This window comes from Mytilus edulis, chromosome 2, assembly GCF_963676685.1.
Source record: "Mytilus edulis chromosome 2, xbMytEdul2.2, whole genome shotgun sequence".
NCBI classification, from domain to species: Eukaryota; Metazoa; Mollusca; class Bivalvia; order Mytilida; family Mytilidae; genus Mytilus; species Mytilus edulis.
Genome location: NC_092345.1, coordinates 38,731,290 through 38,757,925, shown reverse-complemented (window position 1 = coordinate 38,757,925; position 26,636 = coordinate 38,731,290). Strand labels below are relative to the sequence as shown.

General features: G+C 33.5%; 1 protein-coding gene across 1 annotated transcript in view; it reads left to right on the top strand.

The window, feature by feature from the left end:
• Nucleotides 1-26,636, top strand: part of LOC139510154 (sorting nexin-4-like) — an 87,671-nt gene that overhangs the window by 33,165 nt on the left and 27,870 nt on the right. Inside the window, exons 3-6 of the mRNA XM_071296501.1 lie at nucleotides 1,338-1,476; nucleotides 6,202-6,279; nucleotides 11,463-11,534; nucleotides 19,501-19,548. Of these exons, the coding sequence (XP_071152602.1) occupies nucleotides 1,338-1,476; nucleotides 6,202-6,279; nucleotides 11,463-11,534; nucleotides 19,501-19,548 (337 nt within the window). The remainder of the gene's footprint in view (nucleotides 1-1,337; nucleotides 1,477-6,201; nucleotides 6,280-11,462; nucleotides 11,535-19,500; nucleotides 19,549-26,636) is intronic.

The window sequence follows — 26,636 nt, the reverse complement described above, 5'->3', positions numbered from 1 at the left end:
TTAGACCATTGATTTTCCCGTTTGAATGGTTTTACACTAGTAATTTTGGGGCTCTTTATAGCTTGTTGTTCGGTGTGACCCAAGGCTCCGTGTTGAAGGCCATACATTGACCTATAATGGTTTACTTTTATAAATTGTTATTTGGATGGTAGAGTTGTCTCATTGGCACTCACACCACATTTTTCTATATCTATGAATCTCTAAATATATATTTAGATTTTGAATATTTCACCATAATAAGGCTAATGTGTAATTTAAGTTTTTTGTTACACAACATTTATCCTCTGTCTGAAACCTATGCTGTGTTCCATATTTGTTAGACTCAGATCAATGTCCACTCCCTGATCAATGTACGTTCTCAAATCAGTGCATGTCCAATATTTTTACCCTCTAATCAAATTAAGTCTTCTCTAGTCAATATCATATATATATTATTTGTTCTGAGTTTTATCTTTTTTATATTATCATTATCGTTTACTCTTTATGTAATCTGCATGCTTAAGGAAACTAATTGTTTTCATAAATCTCTATAAACTTTACAAATCCTAAAAACTAAGTTGACGTATATGTAGGAAGGAACAACAAAGTAGCCAACATCCATTCAAAAATAATTAACTAAATAAACATAAATGGACAAAAAGACAAACACCAACATCATATTATGTATATTAATATATTGGAGAGAAAATTAGTTAATCCACTCGATTTACCTTGTCATATTCCTTTAATATTCATATATTACATAATTGACATATGAATGTAAGACAATGTGACAGCAGCCCAAATATAAATTTAAGCAGTTAAGTCTTCTAAGTTCTAGGTCTAATATTAAAACAGTCTCAAACAATAACAGAATACAGTTCTAAATTTAGTCAATTGTTGAAAAGTATTATTATTTAAACAAGATTTTTTTTAACAACTTTTTGAGTTTAAAAGGTTTTATAACTATAACCAATTGTTTAAGAGAATGCCTTCATCAAATCAGTCTAAAAATTAGTTTTTAACTGGATTTACTATAAGCAATTCAATACAATAATAGGTCTACCATATATATATTTGGTGTATATATATTGATTGTAAGATGTACATTTCCAACTGGCAGGTGTTCTCTGATCATAACCTCATTTTCATGGTTCATTGGAATTTGTGGTTTGGTTTATTTCTCTGATATTATAAGCAATAGGTCATTTATATATTCAGTGATATTTGGTGTATGGAATGATTGTATGGTGTACATGTCTGTCAGCATGGTTCTTCAGACCATGACCTCATTTTTATACAACATTGATTATGAGGCATTTTAGTGTATTCTACTTTATATCACTTATTTTGATTAGAATTACAGACAACAGTTTGGCATGTAAAGGTGATGGAACAACATCATTATGGAGAAGATATAATGAGTTTGAGTTGTTAAGGAACTACTTGGAATGTACCTATCCTGCACTAGTCATCCCTCCACTACCTGAGAAAAAGGTATCATTGTTTTAGTTTATAAATTTGTATAAATTTTATTGACTGTTTCATAATAAAGGGATCATTTAATGTTTAAGATAACAGAGTGACATTGTAATTTATTCCAAATGTTACTAAATTACACCATATAAATGTGGGATAATTTTGTGCACAATGCTAGTTAGGTCACCAGGCTGGAAGGGCCCCATGTGAGCTTATGCCATAACTTGACGTCCATCCTTGTTGTCTATCTTCATTGTCTGTTGTCATAAACTATTTAAAAAATCTTCTCCTGTGAAACTACTAGGCCAAATACCTTTAAACTTTAAATGAATGTTTCTTTGCTATAGGGCATTAATTGTATCTGAATTTTTGAACATCAACAAACATGGCCACCATGGCTACCATGGCTAAAAATAGGACATACAGGTCAAACACATTTTTTGGCTTATATCTCAAAAACCAAAGCATTTAGAGCAAATCTCACATGGGGTAAACATTTTTAAAATTTCAAGATCTATCAGCCCTGGAATTTTCAGACAAATCAAACAAACCATTGGTTTGCTGCCACTCAACTGGTAATTTTAAGGAAATTTTGCATTTTTTATACGACTGCAAAATTTTTTTTTGGATCATATAATGGTATGATGTTGTCGTCGTTGTCTGTGTCGTCTGAAGACACATTGGAGTCCGGACAATAACTTAAGTTTAAGAGAACGGATCTCTATGAAATTTATCAAGAAGGTTCAATACCACAAAAGGAAGGTTGGGATTGATTTTGGGGATGAAGGTCCCAACTGTTAAGGAAAAAGGGGCCCAAAAGAAGCATTTTTCTGGTTTCAGGATAATAACTTGTGTATAAGTTTTTTAATTGCTCTGAAATTGTACCACAAGTTGAAGGTTAGGATTCCTTTAAGGGGATTAGGGGCAAAAGGTTTAGTAATTAAGGGCCAAAAAGGGGCCAATAACAAGCATTTTTCTAGTTTCCAGACAATGACTTGTGTGTCATAATATATACATGTATATATATAGATTTCTCTGACATTGTACCACAAAATCCATATAACAAAGGGAAGGCTGGGATTGAGTTGAGGGTTAATTGTGCTAAACATGTAGGAAAAAGGGGCCCAGAAAGGGCTGAAAACAAGCATTATTTAAGAAATAATTCCTTCATGTCATGCTCTATGCTCATTTTAACATGGGTAGGCATTATATTTGTCGATATTTTACACTGAGCATTAGCGAGGTGTAAAATGTGGTCAAATATAATGCCTACCCATGTTAAAATGAGCATAGAGCATGACATGAAGAAATTATTTCGATTCTAATAGGACAAATATAGTATTTTTATAGGTCGAAGCGTACTAAATTACCGTAAAAATGTTTGGCTGTTCCCGTTTCCTCCTCAAGGAGTCTGTGCATTGCATTTCATATTGATAAGTTTAAAAACTACGAGCAGGATAAATATATGTTGTTTCATTAAAATATATAATAAATGTTTATGTTAGCTGCATTAATGTATATATTTTAAAGGATAACGATGAAAATAACGTTAATATAAACAGTAAGTCCTTGCGCATGTGTCAAACATATTTTTTGTGCTGATTAGAACATGGCTTTGTTGACATAGCATAATAAGGACGTCATGTTAGAATCTAGTTTCCAGACAATAACTTGCGTTTAAGTGAATGCAATATCTCTCTGAAATTGTACCACAAGATTCCATACTACAGAGAAAAGGCTGGGATATAGATTAAGGGTTGTTGCTCCAAGGTGGGTTTCAAAATGTCGGGGGGGGGGATTTTTTGTTCCCAATTTTTTTTTGAGGGATTCATATTTTATTTCAAAATTTTTCAAAATTTAAAATTTTTGAAAACTTTCCAGAAGAATCTTCAATTGCACAGTATTGCGCAAAAGAATTGTTAGATCTTTGACCACATTTATTTTGTGTCAGAAACCTTTATTATGCCAAAATTTGATCACAATCCAAATTAAGACAATATCAAGCTTGAATATTGTGTCAAAATTTGCCCCAACTGTTCAGGGTTCGACTTCTGTGGTGACCGTTGTATAAAGCTGCGCCCTGCTGAGCATCTGGTTGGTTATCATCTTGAATATAATTATAGATAAAGATAAACTGTGAACAGCAATAATGTTCAACAAAGTAAGACCTACAAATAAGTCAACATGATCAAAATGTACAATTGATCCCTTAAGGTGTTATAGCCCTTTATAGTCTAATTTTTAACAATTTCATAAATTTTGTAAATTTTTGTAAATTTACAAAATATTTTCCACTGTCACTACTGGGCCAAGTTCAATAATGCAGCTATAATGTTCAGTAAAGTAAGATCTACATACACATCACCAAAACACAATTTTGTCATGAATCCATCTGTGTGACCTTTGTTTAATATGCACATAGACCAAGATGAGGGACACTCTAGTTTATATAGGCCATTTACATGACCTATGCTTATGGTATACATGTAGTCTGTTCCTCTGTCCACCAATTGTCTACATGTTGGACAATCTCAACAAAACTAATTTTCATGAAAATTTGGTGAATTGTTTATATCTATTGCACTTTTCAGATTTTATGTTTCAAAGTTATCTGGTTTTATTCATAAAAAAGGTGGAATTTTCAAGTTTATAAGACAATTTCTAAAAATGCTTTTATCATGTTTCATGAAACTTTGATGACTAGTTTGTATCAATTTAAAATAAGCTCCCTAAAGTTATGTTTATGGCCTCACTGTAGCAGATCTAGAGGTAAAATTAAGTTTGACCTTTGTCTGTCTGTAATTTTATACACAGAATACATTTTTGTGTCACTCATACTATTCTAGAGTTATGCCCCTTTACGAACGGAAACGTTGCTAACTATATTTGTTGAAAAAGCAACAGCATATCATGTGCTCATAAAGCAATTCTTTATCAGAGCTCAATCTTACATACATAATGAAATTTCCACTGAGTTGAGACTTTTTATTAACATTTAAATGATTTTACAATTGTGAACACAATTCTTTCTTTTAGAGCTTGAAGGCTGTATATATATATATAGTGACCTATAGTTGCTTACCATCATTTCAGCTCTGGTTGAGAGTTGTCTCTTTGTCAAACATACCATATCTTCTTATTTGTATACAGTTCACACATTTTATTCAGTTTAAAATCTCCTTTTTATGGTTATTGTTGAATTAACATTACATAGACATGATAGAACAGGCTTGTGATAGTGGCTACTGCTAAGTTTTTGTCGAGCATGTGACTTTTTTTCACAAAAGCAAGACATAGCAATCCTACATTCCTTTGTTGGCTGCGGTGACGGCTTCCAAAAATATTCACTCTGTGGTTAAAGTTTTTGAAATCTTCATAACTTCCTAAAATATTCTGGATTTGTACCAAACTTGGACAAAAGCTTGTTTATGATCCAATAATTGTTGTTGGTACATGAATTTCGGTTTTAATAATGTAAAAAAATTAGGGGTCACTTACTTTCGTTTTAATGGTATTTACTAATCCTTTAAAAAGTTGGTAGTGAAAAAGTAAAACATCAATGTTTTACAGCCTTCTAGGCATGATGATGTTAGACTTATTTTGACGTTTTGTGGTATCTTTTTTTGAATACCTAGAACAATACTTTCAATGATATATACGGTAAAAACAAAGTCGGTGGCCCCATCATTATTTTACGTACCAAATTTTATGTACCAACCAACAACATAGAATGAAATTCAAAACAGTGTGGCTGTGGCCATTGATTGACACATTAAATTCATCCATTGACTGGGACAATTTAGGTGAACGTTTGTATGTAACGACCACTGTTCACGTCGTACCTACGATAGACATTTAAACTGTGGGGTCACCAAAGGTTTCTTAACGCCTTTAATTATAAAATAATTCAAAAAATTAATCAGGAATAACCTTTATGTTTTGATTTATATAATTGATATAAATCAAAACATCGTGTTATTTCTGATTAGTTTTTCGAATTACTTTATTAAGGTGTTGAGAACCTTTGGTGACCCCATAGTTTAAGTGTCTTTAAAAAGTACATAGTGAGCAGTGGTCGTTACATACAAACGTTCACCTAAATTGTCCCAGTCAATGGATGAATTTAATGTGTCAATCAATGACCACAGCCACACTGTTTTGAATTTCATTCTATAATTTTTTTAAGAAAAAACTTTGCACTTGGAAATATAAGATTTTATGATTATCAGACAATTTTGAGAACATTTTTTGCTCATTTAATGTGCTTCTATACCATGTGTACAAATATTATCCAATTTTAAAAGAATTCCATCAGTTATAGCCTTTCAGAAATTAAAAAGAAGTTATTGCATCATATTTTCAATTTTCATTTAAAGATCAACGAGCCAAAGATGTATGGAAAATTTTATTCAAATCTGTGACCTAGCTATAGGCCATTTACTGTAACTTGACAAACATTTTTGTTGAGCCTGCGACTAACAGCAAAAATTAACCAGGCGAGACACTGGGTTCCACGGAACCCTTTCAAATTTTATTTCTGTATAACCCTTTCATTGAATATTTTGTGATTTAGGAGTTCAAAGTGAATTACCCACACTCAACAGCATTCACATTAAGTTGCAACCATGAGTGACATTTAACTGAATCACCTTCTTAAGTTTAACAAGTCTTCATACTTTTAAAATTAAGGACAACTTACAAGGTTTGATGTTGAAACTTACAGTGTTTTGATTTCTTCTTCAGCCATCGTACCTTTGGCAAGGAGCACCAACAGATAAATTTGATCCAGAATTTGTTGAAAGACGACGAGCTGCACTGGAGGTATGAACTCATGTACAGGTTTTATGTAATGCCTTGACCAGCAAATCTCTCTGACATAATAAGACATTCACATAAAAAAGTGGAAACAATATCAAGCTTGAATATTGTGTCCAAACTTGCCACAGCTGTTCAAGGTGCGACCTCTGCGGTTGTATCAGGCTGCATTCAGTAAAGCATTTTATTTGTTATTATCTTGAATATAATGTTATAGAATATAGCTATATATAGAGATGAACTGTAAACAGCAATAATGTTCAGCAAAGTAAGATCTATAAATTTAAGTCATGGATTGACTGTGAGGTGTAAATATCAATTTCAATCTGCCTGGTTTTATCTGACCTTGATCCCATTTTCACAGTTCTTAAGTCTATAATAAGTTTTGCGTGTATTGGTCTAATTTTTCTAATACTTTATTTAGGTTGCATTTTCATGTTTGAATGGTTTTACACTAGTCAGTTTTGGGGCCCTTTGTAGCTTGCTGTTCTGTGTTAGCCCAGTCTCCTTGTTGAAGGCCGTACTGACCTATAATCATGACAATAGTTTACTTTTACAAATTGTGACGTGGATGGAGATTGTCTTATTGACACTCATACCACATCTTGTTATATCTATATACAGTAAGATGTGGACTAAAAACAGTGGCAAGGTTGAATACATTTTATAATCTTGAATGTTGTAATGATTAACCACTTCAGGTAGTTCAGGGGTAAACCGCCATCTTGAATTGTAAAATCACAGTAGATAATCCGTCTAGTTCTTTGCCCAAATCTGCAAATTTGGAGACAGATTTGCAATTTATTGGTTACACTGTTTATTTATATAAAGAAAACTTAGTTATTCATTGCATTGTCAAAAATGTTTTAACAAATACCTGAATACCAAATATTTGTGCTTTTAGAATTATTTTTTCAAATAAGCCATTTACTCATCTAGTACAAAATTTATACTGGACATAAAGGGAAATTTTCTTTTTTACTTGTAGCAAGAAAACAAATTTTGGTGACACTATTTTTTCTTTTTTTTTTTAAATATATAAAACTGTCTTCTCATATTCTATTTCAAAATTCTGTCATTTACCCTTGGGCCAGGTGCTTTTCTCATCACTTGGCGACCATCGTCCATTGACCGTCGTCTGTCGTCTGTTGTCTTAACTTTTACAAAAATCTTCTCCCCTGAGACTACTGGGCCAAATTTAACCAAAGTTGGCCACAATTATCATTGGGGTATCTAGTTTAAAAAATGTGTCTGATGACCAAAATGGTCAGTTGACCCCTTAAGGAGTTTTAATATTTGCCTTTTAACAATTTTACCTAAATTTTTGTAATCTTTTATAAAAATCTTCTCCTCTGAAACTACTGAGTCAAATTTAACCAAACTTAGCCACAATCATTATTAGGGTATCTAGATTAAAAAATGTGTGCAATGACCCAGCCAACCTATCAAGATGGCCGCCATAGCAAACAATTGAACATAGGGGTAAAATGTTGATTTTGGCTTATAACTCTGAAACCAAAGCATTTAAAGTAAATCTGATGGGGTTAAATTGTTTATCAAGTCAATATCTACCTGCTCTGAAATTTTCAGATGAATTGGACAACTGTTGTTGGGTTGCTGCACCCAAATTGGTAATTTTTAAAGAAATTTTGCCTATTTGGTTATTGTCTTGAATACTATTATAGATAGAGATAAACTGTAAACAGCAATAATGTTCAGCAAAGTAATATCTAAAATAAGTCAACATGATCAAAATGGTCAGTTGACCCCTAAAGAGTTATTGCCCTTTTATTTAATTTTTAATTTTCCACTGTATCTAAAGGGCTAAGGTTATTATAGATAGAGAAAATTGTAAGTAACAAGAATGTTCAGTAAAGTAAGATCTACAAACACATCACCATCACCAAAACACAATTTTGTCATCAATCCATCTGTGTCCTTTGTTTAATATGCACATAGACCAAGGTGAGCGACACAGGCTCTTTAAAGCCTCTAGTTCTAAAATTTTAGTAATCTTTTAAAAAAAAATCTCCTCTGAAACTACTGGGTTAAATTTAACCAAACTTGGCCACAATTATCATCGGGGTATCTAGTTATAAAAATGTGTCTGATGACCTGGCCAACCAACCAAGATGGCCACCATGGCTAAATATAGTACATAGGGGTAAAATGTAGATTTTGGCTTATATCTCTGAAACCAAAGCATTTAGAGCAAAATTGACATGGGGAGAAATTGTTTATCAGGTTAAGATGTATCTGCCCTGAAAATTTCAGACAAATTGAACAACCCTTTGTTGTGTTGCTACCCCCGAATTAAAAATTTTAAGGAAATTTTGCAGATTTTGGTTATTATCTTGAATATTATTATAGATAGAGGTAAACTGTACACAGCAATAATGTTTAGAAAAGTAAGATTTGCAAATACGTCAAACATGGCAAAATTTGTCAATTGACCCCTTAAGAAAATATTGCCCTTTATCTGTTTATAGTCAATTTTTAACAATTTTCATAAAATTTTTGTAAATTTTTACAAATATTTTCCACTGTGATTACTGGGCCAAGTTCATTATAGATAGAGATAATTGTAGCAACAAGAATGTTCAGTAAAGTAAGATCTACAAACACATCACCATCATCAGACCACAATTTTTCATGAATTTATCTGTCTATATGCACTAAGACCAAGGTGAGCGACACAGGCTCTTGAGAGCCTCTAGTTTTCTATACCCCTGAACTTCCTTAACTATATATTACAGTTATAGTATTCTGAAATGTTTTTAATTTGTTTTTCGGGCATTCAACTCCAATCTTGGTTGACTAGGATTGTCTGTTTTCCTTTCGAAGGTCATGGTTTTCTCTAGGCCCTCTGGCTTCCACTACCAAAAAAAAAAAAACCTGGCCGCCTTGAAAAAGCCAAAAAGCAGTGTTAAAAGTGACTTTAAAACACACACAAATTCCAATCAAATTAATTTTAATTTTCAGAATGGTTTCATACAGGTTCTAGGCATTTCATGTCAGAAACCATGAACAATACAATTTCTGTGGAATTCCTTTAAATGCAAATGCACAAAAATGATCCATATGTATTTATTTGTACCACAATCTGTTTTGTGAAAACTTGTCTATGATTTAAGTTTATAAATATCTTGATTTGGTATATTTAATTTAAAGATAAGGACATGAAGGAGATATGGTATGATAGATGAGATGCAAAAGATGCCAGAGAGAGATTCAAACTCATTAAAAAGAAAAGGCTAATAGACAAACAATAGTACACAATACACAAAATAGAAAACTAAATACTGAGCAACACAAACCCACACCAAAAACTGGAGTGATCTCAGGGGGAAAGGGGAATGGATTGTAGTATCAACATTGGTGGCCTTCGGCTGTAGTCTGCTCTATGATCGGGTTGTTGTCTCTTTGACACATTCCCAATTTCCATTCTCAATTTTATTAGGTACATATCCCCTATCATTCTGTAAACGGATATTCCATAATGGTAAACCAACTCTTGATTGCATCCATTAAAACTTACAAAGGGATGATTTCAACTTTCCCGCTTGGATCTCTGGGTTTTATAGCTTTTTTGTGAGCAGCTATCTACATGATCTATCAATGAACTCATGACAGGAAATACAACCCTGGATAATTGTCTCATCTGGGAGATATATACTATGTATGCAGGCACTGATGAAATGTTGCTATATAGAAATGGAAAGTTCTCAATTGGGAAGCTGAAATCAACTCTTTTGTGGTATAGTGTTTTTTTTTCAACCAACCATCAAGTGTCAATTGCTGGATAGCCAATGAGACTAACTCTTCAAAAGAAATAAAATGGCACAGAAATTAACAAATACAGGCCTTGAGTCCTTCAACAATGAGTAAAACCCATACATTATAGTATGCTATAAAATGCTCCTTGAATGACAAATGTAAAACAATTCAAACAGGAAAACTAACGACCTGATTTATGTGCAAAATAATAAATGAAAAACAAAAGTGATATATACAGCAACAAACAATAACCACTGAATTACAGACTCCTAACTTGGGACAGGCACATACATAAATTTGTTCTATAAGAATCGATTATAACTATTAACTTCCAGTACACATTTGTTTACATCTTTCATCGCTGGTTTTCACTAGCACTTGTGCTGTCACTGCTGTGTGGCATCCAAAAGGTCTTGCAATTAAGACATACTGAAAAATATTGGTGAATAAGAGTATGGGAAAACAATAATTCAATAGCAGTACATTTCTTAAGACTTTGATAGAACAGAGGTTTGTTTTTATGTCCCATAAGGCATTTATGGGCATTTTGTTTTCTTGTCAGTGAATTCATCCGTCCATCAGTCCATCTGTCCCGCCTCAGGTTCAAGTTTTTAGTCAAGGGAGTTTTAGATGAAGTTGTAGTCCAATCTTTTTGAAACTTAGTACACATGTTCCCTATGATATGATCTTTCTAATGTTAATGCCAAATTAGAGTTTTGACCCAAATTTCACAGTCCACTGAACCTAGAAAATGAAAATGATTGTGCGAGTTAGTCATCTGTGTACTATAGACATGAGGGACACATTCTTGTTTACAAGTTAGTTCATGTACACATGGTACACTTGTTTTATAGGTCAATCATATAAAACATTTCAACTTGTTTTTCAAATTTTAATATCTTATGACTTAAATCTTTCTAAAAATTTTCTTTGATGTTTATAGATAATCTTTTAGAATGAAATTCAAAACAGTGTGGCTGTGGCCATTGATTGACACATTAAATTCATCCATTGACTGGAACAATTTCGGTGAATGTTTGTCTGTAACGACCACTGCTCACTATGTACTTTTTAAAGACACTTCAACTATGGGGTCACCAAAGGTTCTCAACACCTTAATAAAGTAATTCGAAAAGTTAATCAGAAATAACACGATGTTTTGATTTATACCAATTATATAAATCAAAACATAAAGGTTATTCCTGATTAATTTTCGAATTATTTTATAATTAAAGGCGTTAAGAAACCTTTTGTGACCCCACAGTTTAAATGTCTATCGTAGGTACGTCGTGAACAGTGGTCGTTACAGACAAACATTCACGTAAATTGTCCCAGTCAATGGATGAATTTAAAGTGTCAATCAATGGTCACAGCCACACTGTTTTGAATTTCATTCTATCTTTCATCTTCAGATTTTCCTGTTAAGATTAGCAGCTCATCCAATTTTAAGTCAAGACAGAATGTTTATATCATTCCTGCAACAGGTAAATTTACACAGTGAACAATGGGAAATACCAAATGGATAAGTGAACAATTTCCTCGGAGATGCAGTGAAAGCTAACAAAAACAATGTTTGATTTATAATGTGATTTTTGTGTTTTTATACAATAGCAAAAATTAAATTTTTGGTCATATATTGCATGTATTGGTATCACGTCGTTGTTGTCATCGTTGTCAGCTTCGTCTGAAGACAGATGATTTCGGGATGATAACTTTAGTATAAGTAAATATAATTAAATAAAATTTTAAGACAATATTTATAACCACTAAAGGAAGGAAGGTAGGGATTGATTTCTTGGTTTTTGGTCCCAACAGTTTAGGAATTAGGGGCAAAAAAGGGGCACAAATAAGTGTTTTTCTTGTTTTTGGCACAATAACTTCAGTATAAGTGTATAGAAATCTATGATATTTAAACACAAGGTTTATGACCAAAAAAGGAAGGTAGGGATAGATTTTGGGAGTTTTGGTCCAAACAGTTTAGGAATTAGGGGCCAAAAGGGGCCAAAATAAAATTTTGTTTGATAACATCAAAAATTGAATTATTGGGGTTCTTTCATAAATGCCGAATCTAACCGTGTATTTAGATTCATAATTTTTGGTCCTGTTTTCAAATTGGTCTACATTATTCATTAAGGTCAAAAGGGTCCAAAATTAAATTTAGTTTGATTATAACAAAAATTGAATTTATGGGGTTCTTTGATATGCTGAATCTAACCAGGTATTTAGATTTTTGATATTGAAATGTCCAATTTTAATTTTTCAAGTTCTTAAACCACATTCATTCTGTGTCAGAAACCTATTCTGTGTCAACTATTTAATCACAATCCAAATTCAGTGCTGTATCAAGCTTGAATGTTGTGCCCCAACTGTTCAGTGTTCAACCTCTGCAGTCGTATCAAGCTGCGACATGTGGAGCATCTGGTTTATTTTTGTGCCCCATTTATTATGCCCCATTTATGGACATTATGTTTTCTGGTCTGTGCATATGTTTCGTCTGTCCGTCTGTCCCGCTTCAGAATAAAGTTTTTGGTCAAGGTAGTTTTTGATGAAGTTGAAGGCCTATCAACTTGAAACTTAGTACACAGGTTCCTTATGATGTGATCCTTCTAATTTTTATGCCAAATTAAAAATGTCAATAGTGCACTTTTTTAAAATTTGATAAATATACAGCAAAATATGATGTAATAGCATTTTACTCAAAAATTAAAGTAGCACATGAAGGTATATTTTTTATTCAGTTTGATTTAATCAGGCAAAAAATAGCCTATATGTGAATTGACAACAAAATTTCAATATGGGATCAAAACTGTATCGTATGGCCTTAAGGCCAGGATTTTTTAATTTGTTGGTTTACGGATCCGCCGACCTGATTTTGCCGATTTCCAGAATAAAAATAAAATTGACTTTTCATGCTTTTTTATTCCTGCCGACCCTAACAAATGCATTTCCCTGAAAAATAATTAGAATATCCTTTTTTATAAAATGAAATGCATTAATCACTAACAGAATTGATAACACTTTTTGTTGTGAAAAAAAGAAAACTTCCAGGTTACATTTCTAAAAATAGACAAATCAATTATTAATGACCTTGAAATGTCGTTTGCGCAAATAATTTTGCGGAACGAAACCTGTGATTCAAACCAATTACGCAATAAGTTCCGTTTCCCTTATTTGTCACCAGTCCGTAAGATGCATCTTTTCATAGAAATAGACTTGTCCAAATGTGGACAGATGGAAGTTTAAGACATCAAGTTAAAGTACTGAATATTAACAAATCATTTGAAATTATCTTGTTTCATAGATAATAAAAAAATATCGTCCATTTGGATAAAAAACGGGAATGCATGACAACAGATTTACCCGATATTCTCGTTTTTCCAGTGGACGAGTCTATAACGTTTTTGACACATGTGTTGAAACTTATTTTCGTACGAAGTTTTTACATTATTTTTTTTCTTTATCAGTTTTCGTGCTTGAAGATCATTATTCACCAAGTTTTCTGGAATTGATTAAGAGCTACGTGAATCTGTTTTTCTTGTTTGTGAAATGACGATTTAATTTCGTCTTTCAAGTATCCGTGCATCCCCCTTTTTTTACGGGAAATTATTAGACAATGTTATGCGATGTTTATTACAGCTGAGCAATAGTATTTCATCGAACTAAAATTTAAGAAATATGACAACAAAGCATAACAAACATATTATTAGAAAGGTGAAATATATATTTATTTTGCGTATCTGTTTTATGTCTTGGAAGATATTTTTTTCTTTTTTTTTTCCCGACCGACCGACCCGACTTTTTCATGGAGAAAATCCGTAAACCAACAAATTAAAAAACCGTGGCCTAATAATCGGGATTAAGTGAAAAAGGTTCTGGATTATTTTGGCGGGAAAAAGCTTGCTAGGGTAAAAATGGAATATCCAAAATGGCAAATACCATAGTATTTTAGGCAAATTCACTGACATTGGTGAAAAGAAGGCAAATTCTTTTGAAATGAGGAAAAAGGTTAGAATGTGCAAAAAAATACACTGGTTCTCAACCAATCAAAATCCAGCATTCTTGCATAAGGTGTAATTAATGATCATATAAATTGATGAGTTTTTAGGCAGTTAAGCTGCCTTATGCGAGCACCCTGGATTTGTGTTCTACCCAATAAATGCTGAAATACGTGCCATTGTTATCATCTAGCTGGCAACTATGTTATTTATAACTTATTGGACAGTTTTTTCATACTTTTCATTCTGGATTACAAAAAAAATGACCAGAAAAACCTTAAATGATCGTCGATTTTCCCAAAAGTTTTGAAGTTGCACATAGGAAGTAGAGCACATTAGGAATCCTTATGTAGTTTGTTATCCCCTGAGCTTTTGGCTAATATGTCAAAGAACAAATGTATGAAATATTTAATCGCCGTAAATCTCTAAAGACAAGTAGTTAAGATTTCCCAAATTTGCAAAAGTCGTAGGAATATTGTTTGTCGTCAATACGTAGTCAACTACGTCAGTAGTCTATTAATATAAGTTCAACTGATCACGCTGTTGGCGGCAATTTTGAATTAGAAGACGAAATTTTCGTATCTTTTCAATTTGGACGCAGGGGTTCAAATTAGCGGTTGTCCGAGGTCTGCGACATTCCACTTTTGCAATTGGACTTTCTACTTGGTTACTAGCTACGCCCGACATGCCCGATGGACCTTGAAAGAAAATTAAAAATAACTTTGCAAACGTTTTTACCAAAGTTTCGATCTAATAAACGATCTCAAACTTATTTTCATCATTACTATTTATGACAGCGATGTTCAATTTGTTCAACCGCTATCTTTATACAGAAAATCGCCGACATATAATGTGTAAATCCGAGTAAAATCGTATCTCACTATCTGTCAAAAACAACATTGAAAACAAAATGGCTGCCGCGAGAAGACAATTACAAGCAGATAAGGGTAATCCCGGGTTTTGGCTATTAACTAAAAAAATCCAGACAAGTGACAAAATCTTTGCATGGTAAAGAAATATAAACGCTAGAATTGAAAACCAAAACATATATGTAAAAGAAAGAAAAAGCAGAAAATATTTTGTACACCAATTTTAATGTCAAAATCCAATACAATGTGACAGCTGGGAACAGTTTATCTGACAATATATATGTTCCTGGTAACAGTATAAATTTTCTTTATCAGTGATAAATGTTGGTAATGCATGTTAGATGTTTTTAAAGTTAAACATATTACTGCAATTTCAAGGGGTATTTTTTTCTTCTCAATTTTGAAAGGTCATTTAAAATAGCTTGAAGTTTCTTATATAAAAAAAAAGATGTGGTATGATTGCCAATGAGACAACTATCCACAAGAGACCAAAATAACACAGACATTAACAACTATAGGTCATCGTACGGCCTTCAACAAGGAGCAAAGCCCATACACTATAGTCAGCTATAAAAGGCCCCGATAAGACAATGTAAAACAATTCAAAAGAGAAAACTAACGGCCCTATTTATATAAAAAAAATAACAAAAAACAAATATGTAACACATATTCAAACGACAACCATTGAATAACAGGCTCCTGACTTGGGACAGGCACAAATAGTGCAACTATATCATATGATACCTGAATGTAAGCTAATCATATGATATATAGGTGGAGTCCATTGGGCCACTCTACCTCCTCCTGTTTGATAACTTTGAAACAAATGAGATCCCCACCCCTCAACCATATACATTCATGTATGTCAAAGACTAAATAACTAATCAAATGAAATATAGGGGAAGTCCCTAGGATCACCCCACCCCTCCATGTTTTAGAACTTGGAAACAGTCAAGATCCCCACCCCTAAACCATATTTATTCATGTAAGGGACAATATATATATAATCAAATGAAATATAGGTGGAGTCCCTGGGGGTCACCCCACCCCTCCTGTTTGAGAACTTGGTAACGGTCGAGATCCCCACCCCTAAACCATATATCTTCATGTAGAGGACAATTTAACTAATCAAATGAAATATAGGGGGATTCCCTGCGGGTCACCCCACCCCTCCTATTTGAGAACTTGGAAACGGTTGAGATCCCCACCCCTAAACCATATATATTCATGTATGTTACAATATAACAAAATCATATGAAATATAGGTGGAGTTCATGGGGCCACTCTTCCCCGTCCAGTTTGAGAATTTGAAAACGGTTGAGATCACCAATCTTAAACCATACATAACCATGTATGGGACAATATAACAAATCAAAGAAATAATAAGGGGGTCCCTAGAGTCACTGTAAACCCTCCTGTTTGAGAACTTGGAAACATTAGAGATCCTCAACCCTAAACCATATTAATTCGTGTATGGGACAATATTACTAATCAAATGAAATATAGGGGGATTCCCTGGGGTTCATCCCACCCCTCCTGTTTGAGAACTTGGTAACGGTCAAGATCCCCACCCCTAAACCATATATATTCATGTATGGGACAAGATAACAAATCAGATGAAATATAGGTGGAGTTTGTGGGGCCACTCTACCCCTTTCTGTTTGAGAATTTATAACGGTCGAGATCCACAATCTTAAACAATATATTTTTATGTATGGGACAATATTACAAATCAAATGAATTATAAGGGGGTCCCTATGGTCACTGTACACCCTCCTGTTTGAGAACTTGGAAAAATTCGAGATCCTCACCCCTTAACCATATATACTCATGTATGGGACTATATAAAAAAATCAAATGAAATATAGGGAAGTCCCTGTGGTCACCCTACCCCACATGTTTAAGAACTTGGAAACACATTTGGTCCCCACCCTCCTGATTGAGAAATTGGAAACAGTCGAGATCCCCACCTTTAAATTAAACCATATATATTCGTGTATGAGAACTAATCAAATGAAATATAGGGAGAGTCCTTATGGTCACCCTACCCACTCCTGTTTGATAACTTAGAAACAGATGAGATCCCCACCTCTCAACCATATATATTCATGTATTGGACAATATAAATCAAATGAAATATAGGGGAAGTCACTAGGATCACCCCACACCTACCTGTTTGAAAACTTGATAACGGTTGAGATCCCCACCCCAAACCATATATATTCATGTATGGGACAAGATAACACATTAAATGAAATATAAGGGTAGTCCCTAGGGTCACCCCACCCCCTCTTGTGTGTGTTTTGAGAACTTGTATAAGATTGAAATACCAACTCCTAAACTAAATCATATTCATTCTTGTTTGTCATTTCAAAAAGATTGAATGACATACAATGTCAATCTCATGGGCGTCACATATGCATGTCACTTTACTAGACCTAACCAATGTGTACCAGACCTTGTCAAATTTCAGGCGACCATGGGAATGAATAATTATGGGAGCTTTGTTTGGAAGACTTCATAACAGCATTATGTTACAATCATTTTTGTGATAATTAAAAAAATTTATTGATGGAAAATAATTAGTAGGTTTAAAGAATTTACCTTAATTATAATTTGAATTATTGTCCTATAAAAATTTTCATTTTCATATGGCTCATTTTAAAGAAAACATATCTTTCAAGCCCAAGAATGTTTGACCAACTGTTTTTATAATTACCTGTCATTTTATTCCAAACTCAGAAATCATAGACTTGGGGTGAAGGTGGGGGACATTTACATTTACTATGGACAGGTTAGACAGACCTCACCTTTGATCCCTGTAGTACTAAACATTTGTCTGATTTGTGTCTCATAACTTTTGTACTGTTGAACACAAACTCAGTTTTCTTTCCAGGGAAGCAAGTCCATTCATACTTTTACAAGCTCGTACTAAAGTCAACTTGAACTACTAACAATCAACTAATACCAACGTTAACTATCAACTAGAAGAACTGCAATCATTGCAAACTTGTATCACTGCAGACTCATGACCATGAAAAAAATATACTTGATATATGCGTTGCTTTTAAAAACTTTGACAAAATATGAATTATTTGCCTTAATCATGTTAATGATTAATTCATTAAATGAACATAAATGTACAATATATGAATGTTTAATGTTTGTTCTTTTTAAAAATCTTTAAAAAAAAAAATTGAAGCAACATTGCAACAGTTTTTATAATTATGTTTGGCTTGGTTTTTGGTTAACTGCCTACAGCGCTTACAGTGCTTTGATTTGTTACCGTTTCCGTTCTCTAACTTATGTTTGCCTCAACCAAATTTTATGAAACTTAAACACAAATGCATTATTACTAAACAGTCTAAACTACATAAATGCAGCATCTGTGGGGCATCGAGTCCATAGACACGTCCTCAATTTATTTTTCAATCAAATGCACAATATTTAAAGAAGAATTCACATTAATAATGTCTGTTTGATAATTATACCCCCGCTTTAAAAAAGGGGGTGTATACTGTTTTACCTCTGTCTGTCCTTCCGTCAGTCCGTCAGTCAGTCCGTCCGTCCCATGAATATTTTTCGTCGCATTTTTCTCAGGAACTACAATATAAGGATTTCTGAAATTTGGTTTCAGGGCAGGGGTCGAATTTAAGCTTTTTTGTGTACTGGCCAGCCGGACCAGTGGACTGAAAACTCTACTGGTCCGGCTCCAAATCTACTGGTCCTGCAAAAATGCATTAATTTGACAAACACTAATATAAATTTTTCACATATTGTACAGTTCATTGAATTCCGATCTACTATATAATGCAACCATTCACAATCTTTTTCCCATGATTTTTTGTATTTGCGTTTCCTTTTGTCACTTTCGTATACTTTATTTTGATCTTCCTTTTGATTTTCAGTTATCTTAATTTTTTTTGTCTGGCGGTTTAACTCCTTCCAAAAATTTCCACATTTTATATTGATGTGAAGGACGCTCACCCGAGATATTAATTAACTTGATCAATTGTAATACCCCCCAGTACCGTGTAATTGATTTCACAGGTAAATTGTTTTGTAAACAAACGGAGATTGCGATGCAATTAGTGATTTTTATCTACAAATTTCTACTGGTCCACCGGACCACCAGCTGACAAAATCTACTGGTCCGACGCAAATTTTACTAGTCCCGGACTACCGGACTAGCGCTAAATTCGACCCCTGTTTCAGGGTTTATCTAAGTCAGCTATACAGTGTGATGGGTTTTCAGATTGATCACTTGACAACTTCCTGTTTACCGAACACTTGTATGATTTTACACATGATAGCCAAGTTGAAAATTTTCGTCACATTTTTACCAGGAACTACAATACAAGGATTTCTGAAATTCGGTTTCAGGATTTATATAAGTCAGCTATACCGTGTGATGCGTTTTCAGATTCATCACTTGACAACTTCCTGTTTACCGAACACTTGCATATTTTTACACTATTAATATTATCCACTTAAGGCGGGGGTATCATCAGTGAGCAGTAGCTCGCAGTTTCACTTGTTAAAAACTATTTTAATGATATTCTCTTTTTTCTAAATTTTTGTTGCAGGATGAAGGTTGGAAAGAAACAATCTACTCAACAGACTTTCAGAGCAAAGTAAGATATAGAAATTGTCCACTTAACCAAGGTCGTAGTTAAAAATTGCTAAGCTCATCAGATCAATACCAAGCACATATATAAAAACCATAATAAAAACACCAACTTCACAAAGTACAGATCTTTAGAGTTCTCCCATTTACTGAAAGCTAGTTCAACTAATGATTAATCACATAAGATATCTAAAACTGAAATATCAATAATTTCAAATCTAGCATCCAATATTTTTAATTTAAAGATGTCATGAACAGTCAAAGAAAATCATGACCTTGTACAATGCCAAAATATAGGTATCTGTAGATCTGTTAATGTACATACAGTGAAACCTGTCCAAACCAAACACCCATTGGACTTTGTGTTTTGTTCAGTTTTTACCGGTGTTCTGGTTGAAGAGGTATTAAAACGTAAGTTCACAGTTTAAAATCTATTTTGTCACTGCAGACACCATGCAAATAAAACAACAGACGACAGACACCAAGAAATACAACAGATGACAAGTATTTTCGTGTGGGTTCAATGTAAAATATAATCAAAAAGATATTTTATAGATGCAGAAAAAAAATAATTACAATTTTAATAATCAAGTGCAAGTTCAAACTGTTCATTGATCTCATTGTAAAGAGAAATTATCATTCAATGTTGTCTGGTGTGTTGCTAGTTTGCTTTTCACAATTAAGTCCTCGGTCATTAAAATCATTTGTTCCGTTTGCTCTAAGTAACGACTATCCTTAGAAATAGAAAAACCGTGCATCTTTGTCAATAAATCAAAAATATCAGTTGGACAACAGCTGAAGGCCACCAATGGGTCTTCATAGCAGCGAGAAACTCCCACAACCAGAGGAGTCCCTAAACATATATGTTTACTAGTTAAGTAGTCTGTTTCCCAAACAACGTCAAATGAAAGATTTTTTTGTGTTTTTTGTACGCCATGAGAGCTTTTAAAATCGTAGAGATTTGTAGCATTTTTATACGACCGCAAAAATTGAAAATTTTTTTGTCATATATTGGTATGACGTTGTCGTCGTAGTTGTTGTCGTCCGAAGACATTTGGTTTTCGCACTATATCTTTTGTAAAAGTAAATAGAAATCTATGAAATTTAAACACAAGGTTTATGACCATTAAAAGGAAGGTTGGGATTGAATTTGGGAGTTTTGGTTCCAACAGTTTAGGAATTAGTGGCCAAAAAGGGCCTAAAGAAGCTTTTTTCTTGGTTTTCGCACAATAACTTAAGTATAAGTTAACAGAAATCTATGAAATTTAACATAAGGTTTATGACCATAAAAGGAAGGTTGGGATTGATTTTGGGATGTTGGTCCCAACAGTTTAGGAATTGGGGGCCAAAAAAAGGTCCCAAATAAGCATTTTTCTTGGTTTTTGCACAATAACTTTAGTATAAGTAAATAGAAATCTATGAAATTTTAATACAAGGTTTATGACCACAGAAGGAAGGTTTGGATTTTGGGAGTTATGGTCCCAAAAGTTTAGGAATTCGGGGCCAAAGGGTCCAAAATTAAACTTTTGTTTGATTTCATCAAAAAATGAATTATTGGGATTCTTTGATATGCCAGATCTAACCGTGTATTTAGATTCTAAATTTTTGGTCCTGTTTTTAAATTGGTCTACATTAAGGTCCAAAGGGTCCAAAATTAAACTTAGTTTGATTTTAACAAAAATGTAAACATGTACTTTTTATATAGTTTTCAAGTTGGTCCAAATCGGGGTTCAAAATTAAACTTTGTTTGATTTCAACAAAAATTGAATATATGGGGTCCTTTTATATGCTGAATCTAAGCATGTACTTAGATTTTTGATAAAGTTTTCAAGTTGGTCCAAATCGGGGTGCAAAATTAAACTTTGTTTGATTTCAACAAAAATTGAATATATGGGGTTCTTCAATATGCTGAAGTTAACCATGTATTTAGATTTAGATTTAGATTGATATTTGGCCTGGTTATCAAATTAGTCCACATTGAGGTCTAAAGAATCTAAAATTGAACATTATTTGATTTCATCAAAAATTGAATCCTTGGGGTTCTATGATATGCTGAATCTAACCATGTATTTAGATTTTGGATATTGGACCATTATAGGTAAATGTCCAATTCAAAATTTTGAAGTTTTTATACGCCCGTCGTCTTTTAGACGGGACCTATTATGGTATACCGTTGTCCATCCGTCCGTCTGTCCGTCCGTCCGTCCGTCGTCCACACTTCGGACAATAACTCAAAAACACTTTCACCAATTTCCATTAAACTTAAGTGAATTGTTTATATCTATTGACGTAAGCTCCCTTTCGTTTTTTTTTAATTTCAGATTTTAAGTTTTGGATTTATGGGGCTTTAGTCATAAAAAAGGGGGGATTTTCAACACTTCGGACAATAACTCAAAAAGGCTTTCACCAATGTCCATGAAACTTTGGTGAATTGTTTATATCTATTGATGTAAGCTCCCTTTCAATTTTTATAAATTTCAGATTTTAAGTTTAGGATTTATGGGGCTTTATTCATAAAAAAAAAAGGGGGATTTTCAACACTTCGGACAATCACTCAAAAAGACTTTCACCAATGTCCATGAAACTTTGATGAATTGTTTATATCTATTGATGTAAGCTCCCTTTCAATTTTTATAAATTTCAGATTTTACATTTCCGTGTTATGAATTTTTATTCTTAAAAAAGGGGGGATTTTCCAATTTTGGGACAATAACTAACACTTTCACAAAATTTTATGCAACTTTGATAAATTGTTTATATCTATTGACATAAGCTCCTTTTCCATTTTTATAAATTTTAGATTTTACGTTTTCTTAAGTAATGAATTTTTATGCCCCACCTACGATAGTAGAGGGGCATTATGTTTTCTGGTCTGTGCGTCCGTCCGTTCGTCCGTCCGTCCGTCCGTCTGTCCCGCCTCAGGTTAAAGTTTTTGGTCAAGGTAGTTTTTGATGAAGTTGAAGTCCAATCGACTTCAAATTTGGTACACATGTTCCCTGTGATATAATCTTTCTAATTGTAATGCCAAATTAGAGATTTTACTCCAATTTTACGGTCCAATGAACATAGAAAATGATAGTGCGAGTGGGGCATTCGTGTACTGAGGACACATTCTTGTTATACTTAAAAAAGGGTGATTTTATGAAACTTTGGTGAATATATTAATGTAACATCCCTTTTGATTTGTATATATATTTCTAGTTGATCATATAAATTCATTTAAAGCATAAAAAACAAGTTAAAAGAGCAACAGGCGTATCATGCGCTAAAGCGCAGCCCTTTATTAAGTTTAAGTTCTTCATTGTGTTCTTAGACAACATTCATTCTGTGTCAGAAACCTATGTTGTGTCAACTATTTAATCACAATTTTAATTCAGAGCTGTATCAAGCTTTAATGTTGTGTCCATACCTGCCCCAACTGTTCAGGGTTCGACCTCTGCGGTCATATAAAGCTGCGCCCTGAGCATCTGGTTGAGTATTTTTATTGATCAAAGTAGATATAAACATCTGGAGATGTGGTTGCCGATGAGATAACTATCCACCAATGTGTAAATAGACGTGGATGTAAGCAATTTTGTAAAGTTCAAATGAAGTAGATGTAAGCAAAGATGTATAAAAGAGGTGCAAAAGATACCAGAGGGACAGTAAAACTCATAAATCTAAAATAAGCTGACAATGCCATGGCTAAATCTAAAAAAGACAAACAGACAAACAATAGTACACATGACACAACATATAAAACTAAAGAATAAGCAACACGAACCCCACCAAAAACTTGGGGTGATCTCAGGTGCTCCAGAAGGGTATGCAGATCCTGCTCCACATGTGGCACTAGTCGTGATGCTCATGTTATAACAAATCTGGTAAATAGTCTTAATTCGGTAGGTCACATTCATGAAAGGGAAGCAGATTGTAGTTACGACGTAAGGAACATATCAAATATCATCTGTGAAATGGTTATTCCATAACGGTCAACCAACTCGTGATGGAGTCTGTAAAATTTACGAGGGGATGATTTCAAATTCACCATTTGGAACTCTTGGTTTAATAGCTTCCTTGTGAGCAGATACCCTCTAGCAAGAAAATCATGATAGGAAATACAAGCATGGAAATATAGTATCAATTGGGAGATATATATCCCTGTATGCAGGTGCTGCTGGAATGTTGCTAATTAGAAATGGAAAGTTCACAATTGGAAATAAATCATCTCTTTTGTCGTAAAGTTTTGTTTTCAATCGACCCTCATTGTCAATTTCTAGATGTTAGTCAAGATATGAGGCCAACTTAACTGTATCTGTTTTATCCTTTATCTCTAGTTTGATGGGATAGCTGCGTTTAACATAGTCACCAAATTTTGAAGTGAGAGAACATCATCTATATAGCGGAAAGTAAAGTTAAGGATATTGCTAACTTCTTATCTTTCTTCCTAAGAAGTTCCTGTATGAAGTATGCCATAAGCTTATAATAATTAAGAAACAAGTAGGCAAGTAGAGGGGCACAATTGGTTCCAATTGCAATGCTGACAGTCTGTTAAAAAACACGTCCTCCGAACGTAAGAAATATGCTGTCAATCAAGAAATCAAGCATCTTGATAATGTCAGTTTCAGAGAACATATTGTTTGAATCAGAGTGATCCTTTACAAAGAAGAATTTATCCATCCCTAGCTAAGACAAGATACTTGTATCTACGTTGGCCATTCTTTTAAGCTCACCGGGCCCAAATCTTCTCCCCTGAAACTACTGGACCAAATTTAACCAACCTTGGCCACAATTATCATTTGGGTATCTAGTTTAAAAAACGTGTGCAGTGACCTGGCCAACCAACCAAGATGGCCGCCATGGCTAAAAATAGAACATAATGGGTAAAATGTAGATTCTGGTTAATAACTCTGAAACCAAAGCATTTAGAGCAAATCTGACATGAGTAAAATTGTTTATCAAGTCAAGAGCTATCTGCTCTGGAATTTTTAGATGAATCGGACAACTGGTTGTTGGTCTGCTGCCCCCCAATTGTTAATTTAATGAAATTTTGCTGTTTTTGGTTTATTATCTTGAATATTATTATAGATGGAGATAAACTGTAAACATCAATTATGTTCAGCAAAGTAAGATCTACAAATAAGTCAACATGACCAAAATAGTCAATTGACCCCTTAAGGAGTAAATGTCCTTTATAGTCATTTTTTACCAATTTTCATTAATTTGGTAAATTTTTGTAAATTTAAAAAAAATATTTTCCTCTGTAACTAAAGGGCCAAGTTTATTATAGATACAGAAAATTATAAGTAGCAAGAATGTTCAGTAAAGTAAGATCTACAAACACATCACCATCATAAAAACATAATTTTGTCATGAATCCATTTGTGTCCTTTGTTTAATATGCACGTAGACCAAGGTGAGCGACACAAGCTCTTAAGAGCCTCTAGTTTTTTATTAGTTATTAGTGGCTTTGAACTAGCTGTCAGTAAACTGTGAGTACTCTCAGATCAGTCCTTAGTGTCATTTTATTGTTGGGATATACACGTTCCGGGCCACATCAACTCTGTGTTTTTGTTAGATGTATTTCTATTTGTATCTTTCTGTTCAGTTAAGGTATTTTTAACTGATTTTTATACATCCATTTATGGGACGTATAATGATATACCGTTGTCCGTCTGTCATTAACATGTCAGACAATAACTCAAAAACGCTTGAACTCATTCGAATGAAATTTTGGTGAATTGTTTCTATTTATTGACCTGAGCTCCCTTTTGTTAGCTCACATGGTCCGAAGGGCCAAGTGAGCTTATGCCATCACTTGGTGTCCGTCGTCGTCCATCGTCTGTCGTCGTCTGTCGTCATAAACTATTTCAAGAATCTTCTCCTCTAAAACTACTAGGCCAAATACTTCCAAACTTTAACTGAATGTTCCTTAGGGTATCTAGTTTATAAATTGTATCCGAAGTTTTGATCTATCAACAAACATGGTCGCCATTGCTAAAAATAGAACATAGGGGTCAAATGTAGTTTTTGGCTTATAACTCAAAAACCGAAGCATTTAGAGCAAAGCTGACAAAGGGAATAAAATTGATTATCAGGTCAAGATCTATCTGCCCTGAAATTTTCAGATGAATCGGACAACCCGTTGTTGGGTTGCTGCTCCTGAATTGGAAATTTTAAGGAAATTTTGCTGTTTTTGGTTATTATCATGAATATTATTATAGGTAGAGATAAACTTTAAACAGCAAAAATGTTCAGCAAAGTAAGACCTAAAAATAAGTCAACATGACTGAAATGGTCAGTTGACCCCTTTAGGAGTTATTGCCCTTTATAGTAAATTTTAACCATTTTTCATAAATCTTAGTTATCTTTTACAAAAATCTTCTCCTCTGAAACTACTGGGCCAAATTGAACTAAACTTGGCCACAACCATCATTGGGGTATCTAGTTTGAAAATTGTGTCCGTTGACCTGACCAACCAACCAAAATGGCCGCTGTTACTTAAAATAGAACATAGGGGTCAAATGCAGTTTTTGGCTTATATCTCAAAAACTAAAGCATTTAAAGCAAATCTGACATGGGGTAAAACTGTTCATTAGGTCAAGATCTATCAGCCCTGAAATTTTCAGATGAATCAAACAACCCATTGTTGGGTTGCTGCCACTTAATTGGTAATTTTAAGGAAATTTTGCAGTTTTTTGTCATCATCTTGAATATTATTATAGATAAAGATAAGCTGTAAACAGCAAAAATGATCAGCAAAGTAAGATCTACAAAGAAGTTAATATGACCAAAATTGTCGATTGATCCCTTAAGGGGTTATTGTCCTTTAATGACAATTTTCACAATTTGTTCATCATATTTGCTAACTTTAAAAAATCTTCTCCTCTAAAACTACTTAACCAAATTCAACCAAACTTCATTTGAATGATCAGTAGGGTGTATAAAATAAAGTTTGTGTTTTATTTTCTATTTCGTCAAAAAACATGGCTGAAGGCATTGTTTACCAGGTGAGCGATTCAGGCACTTGAGAGACCCTTGTTTTTTATAAATTTTGGATTGGAGTTTTTGAGTTACAGGGTTGTATTCATTAGAAAAAAGGGGGGTTTCCAGTTT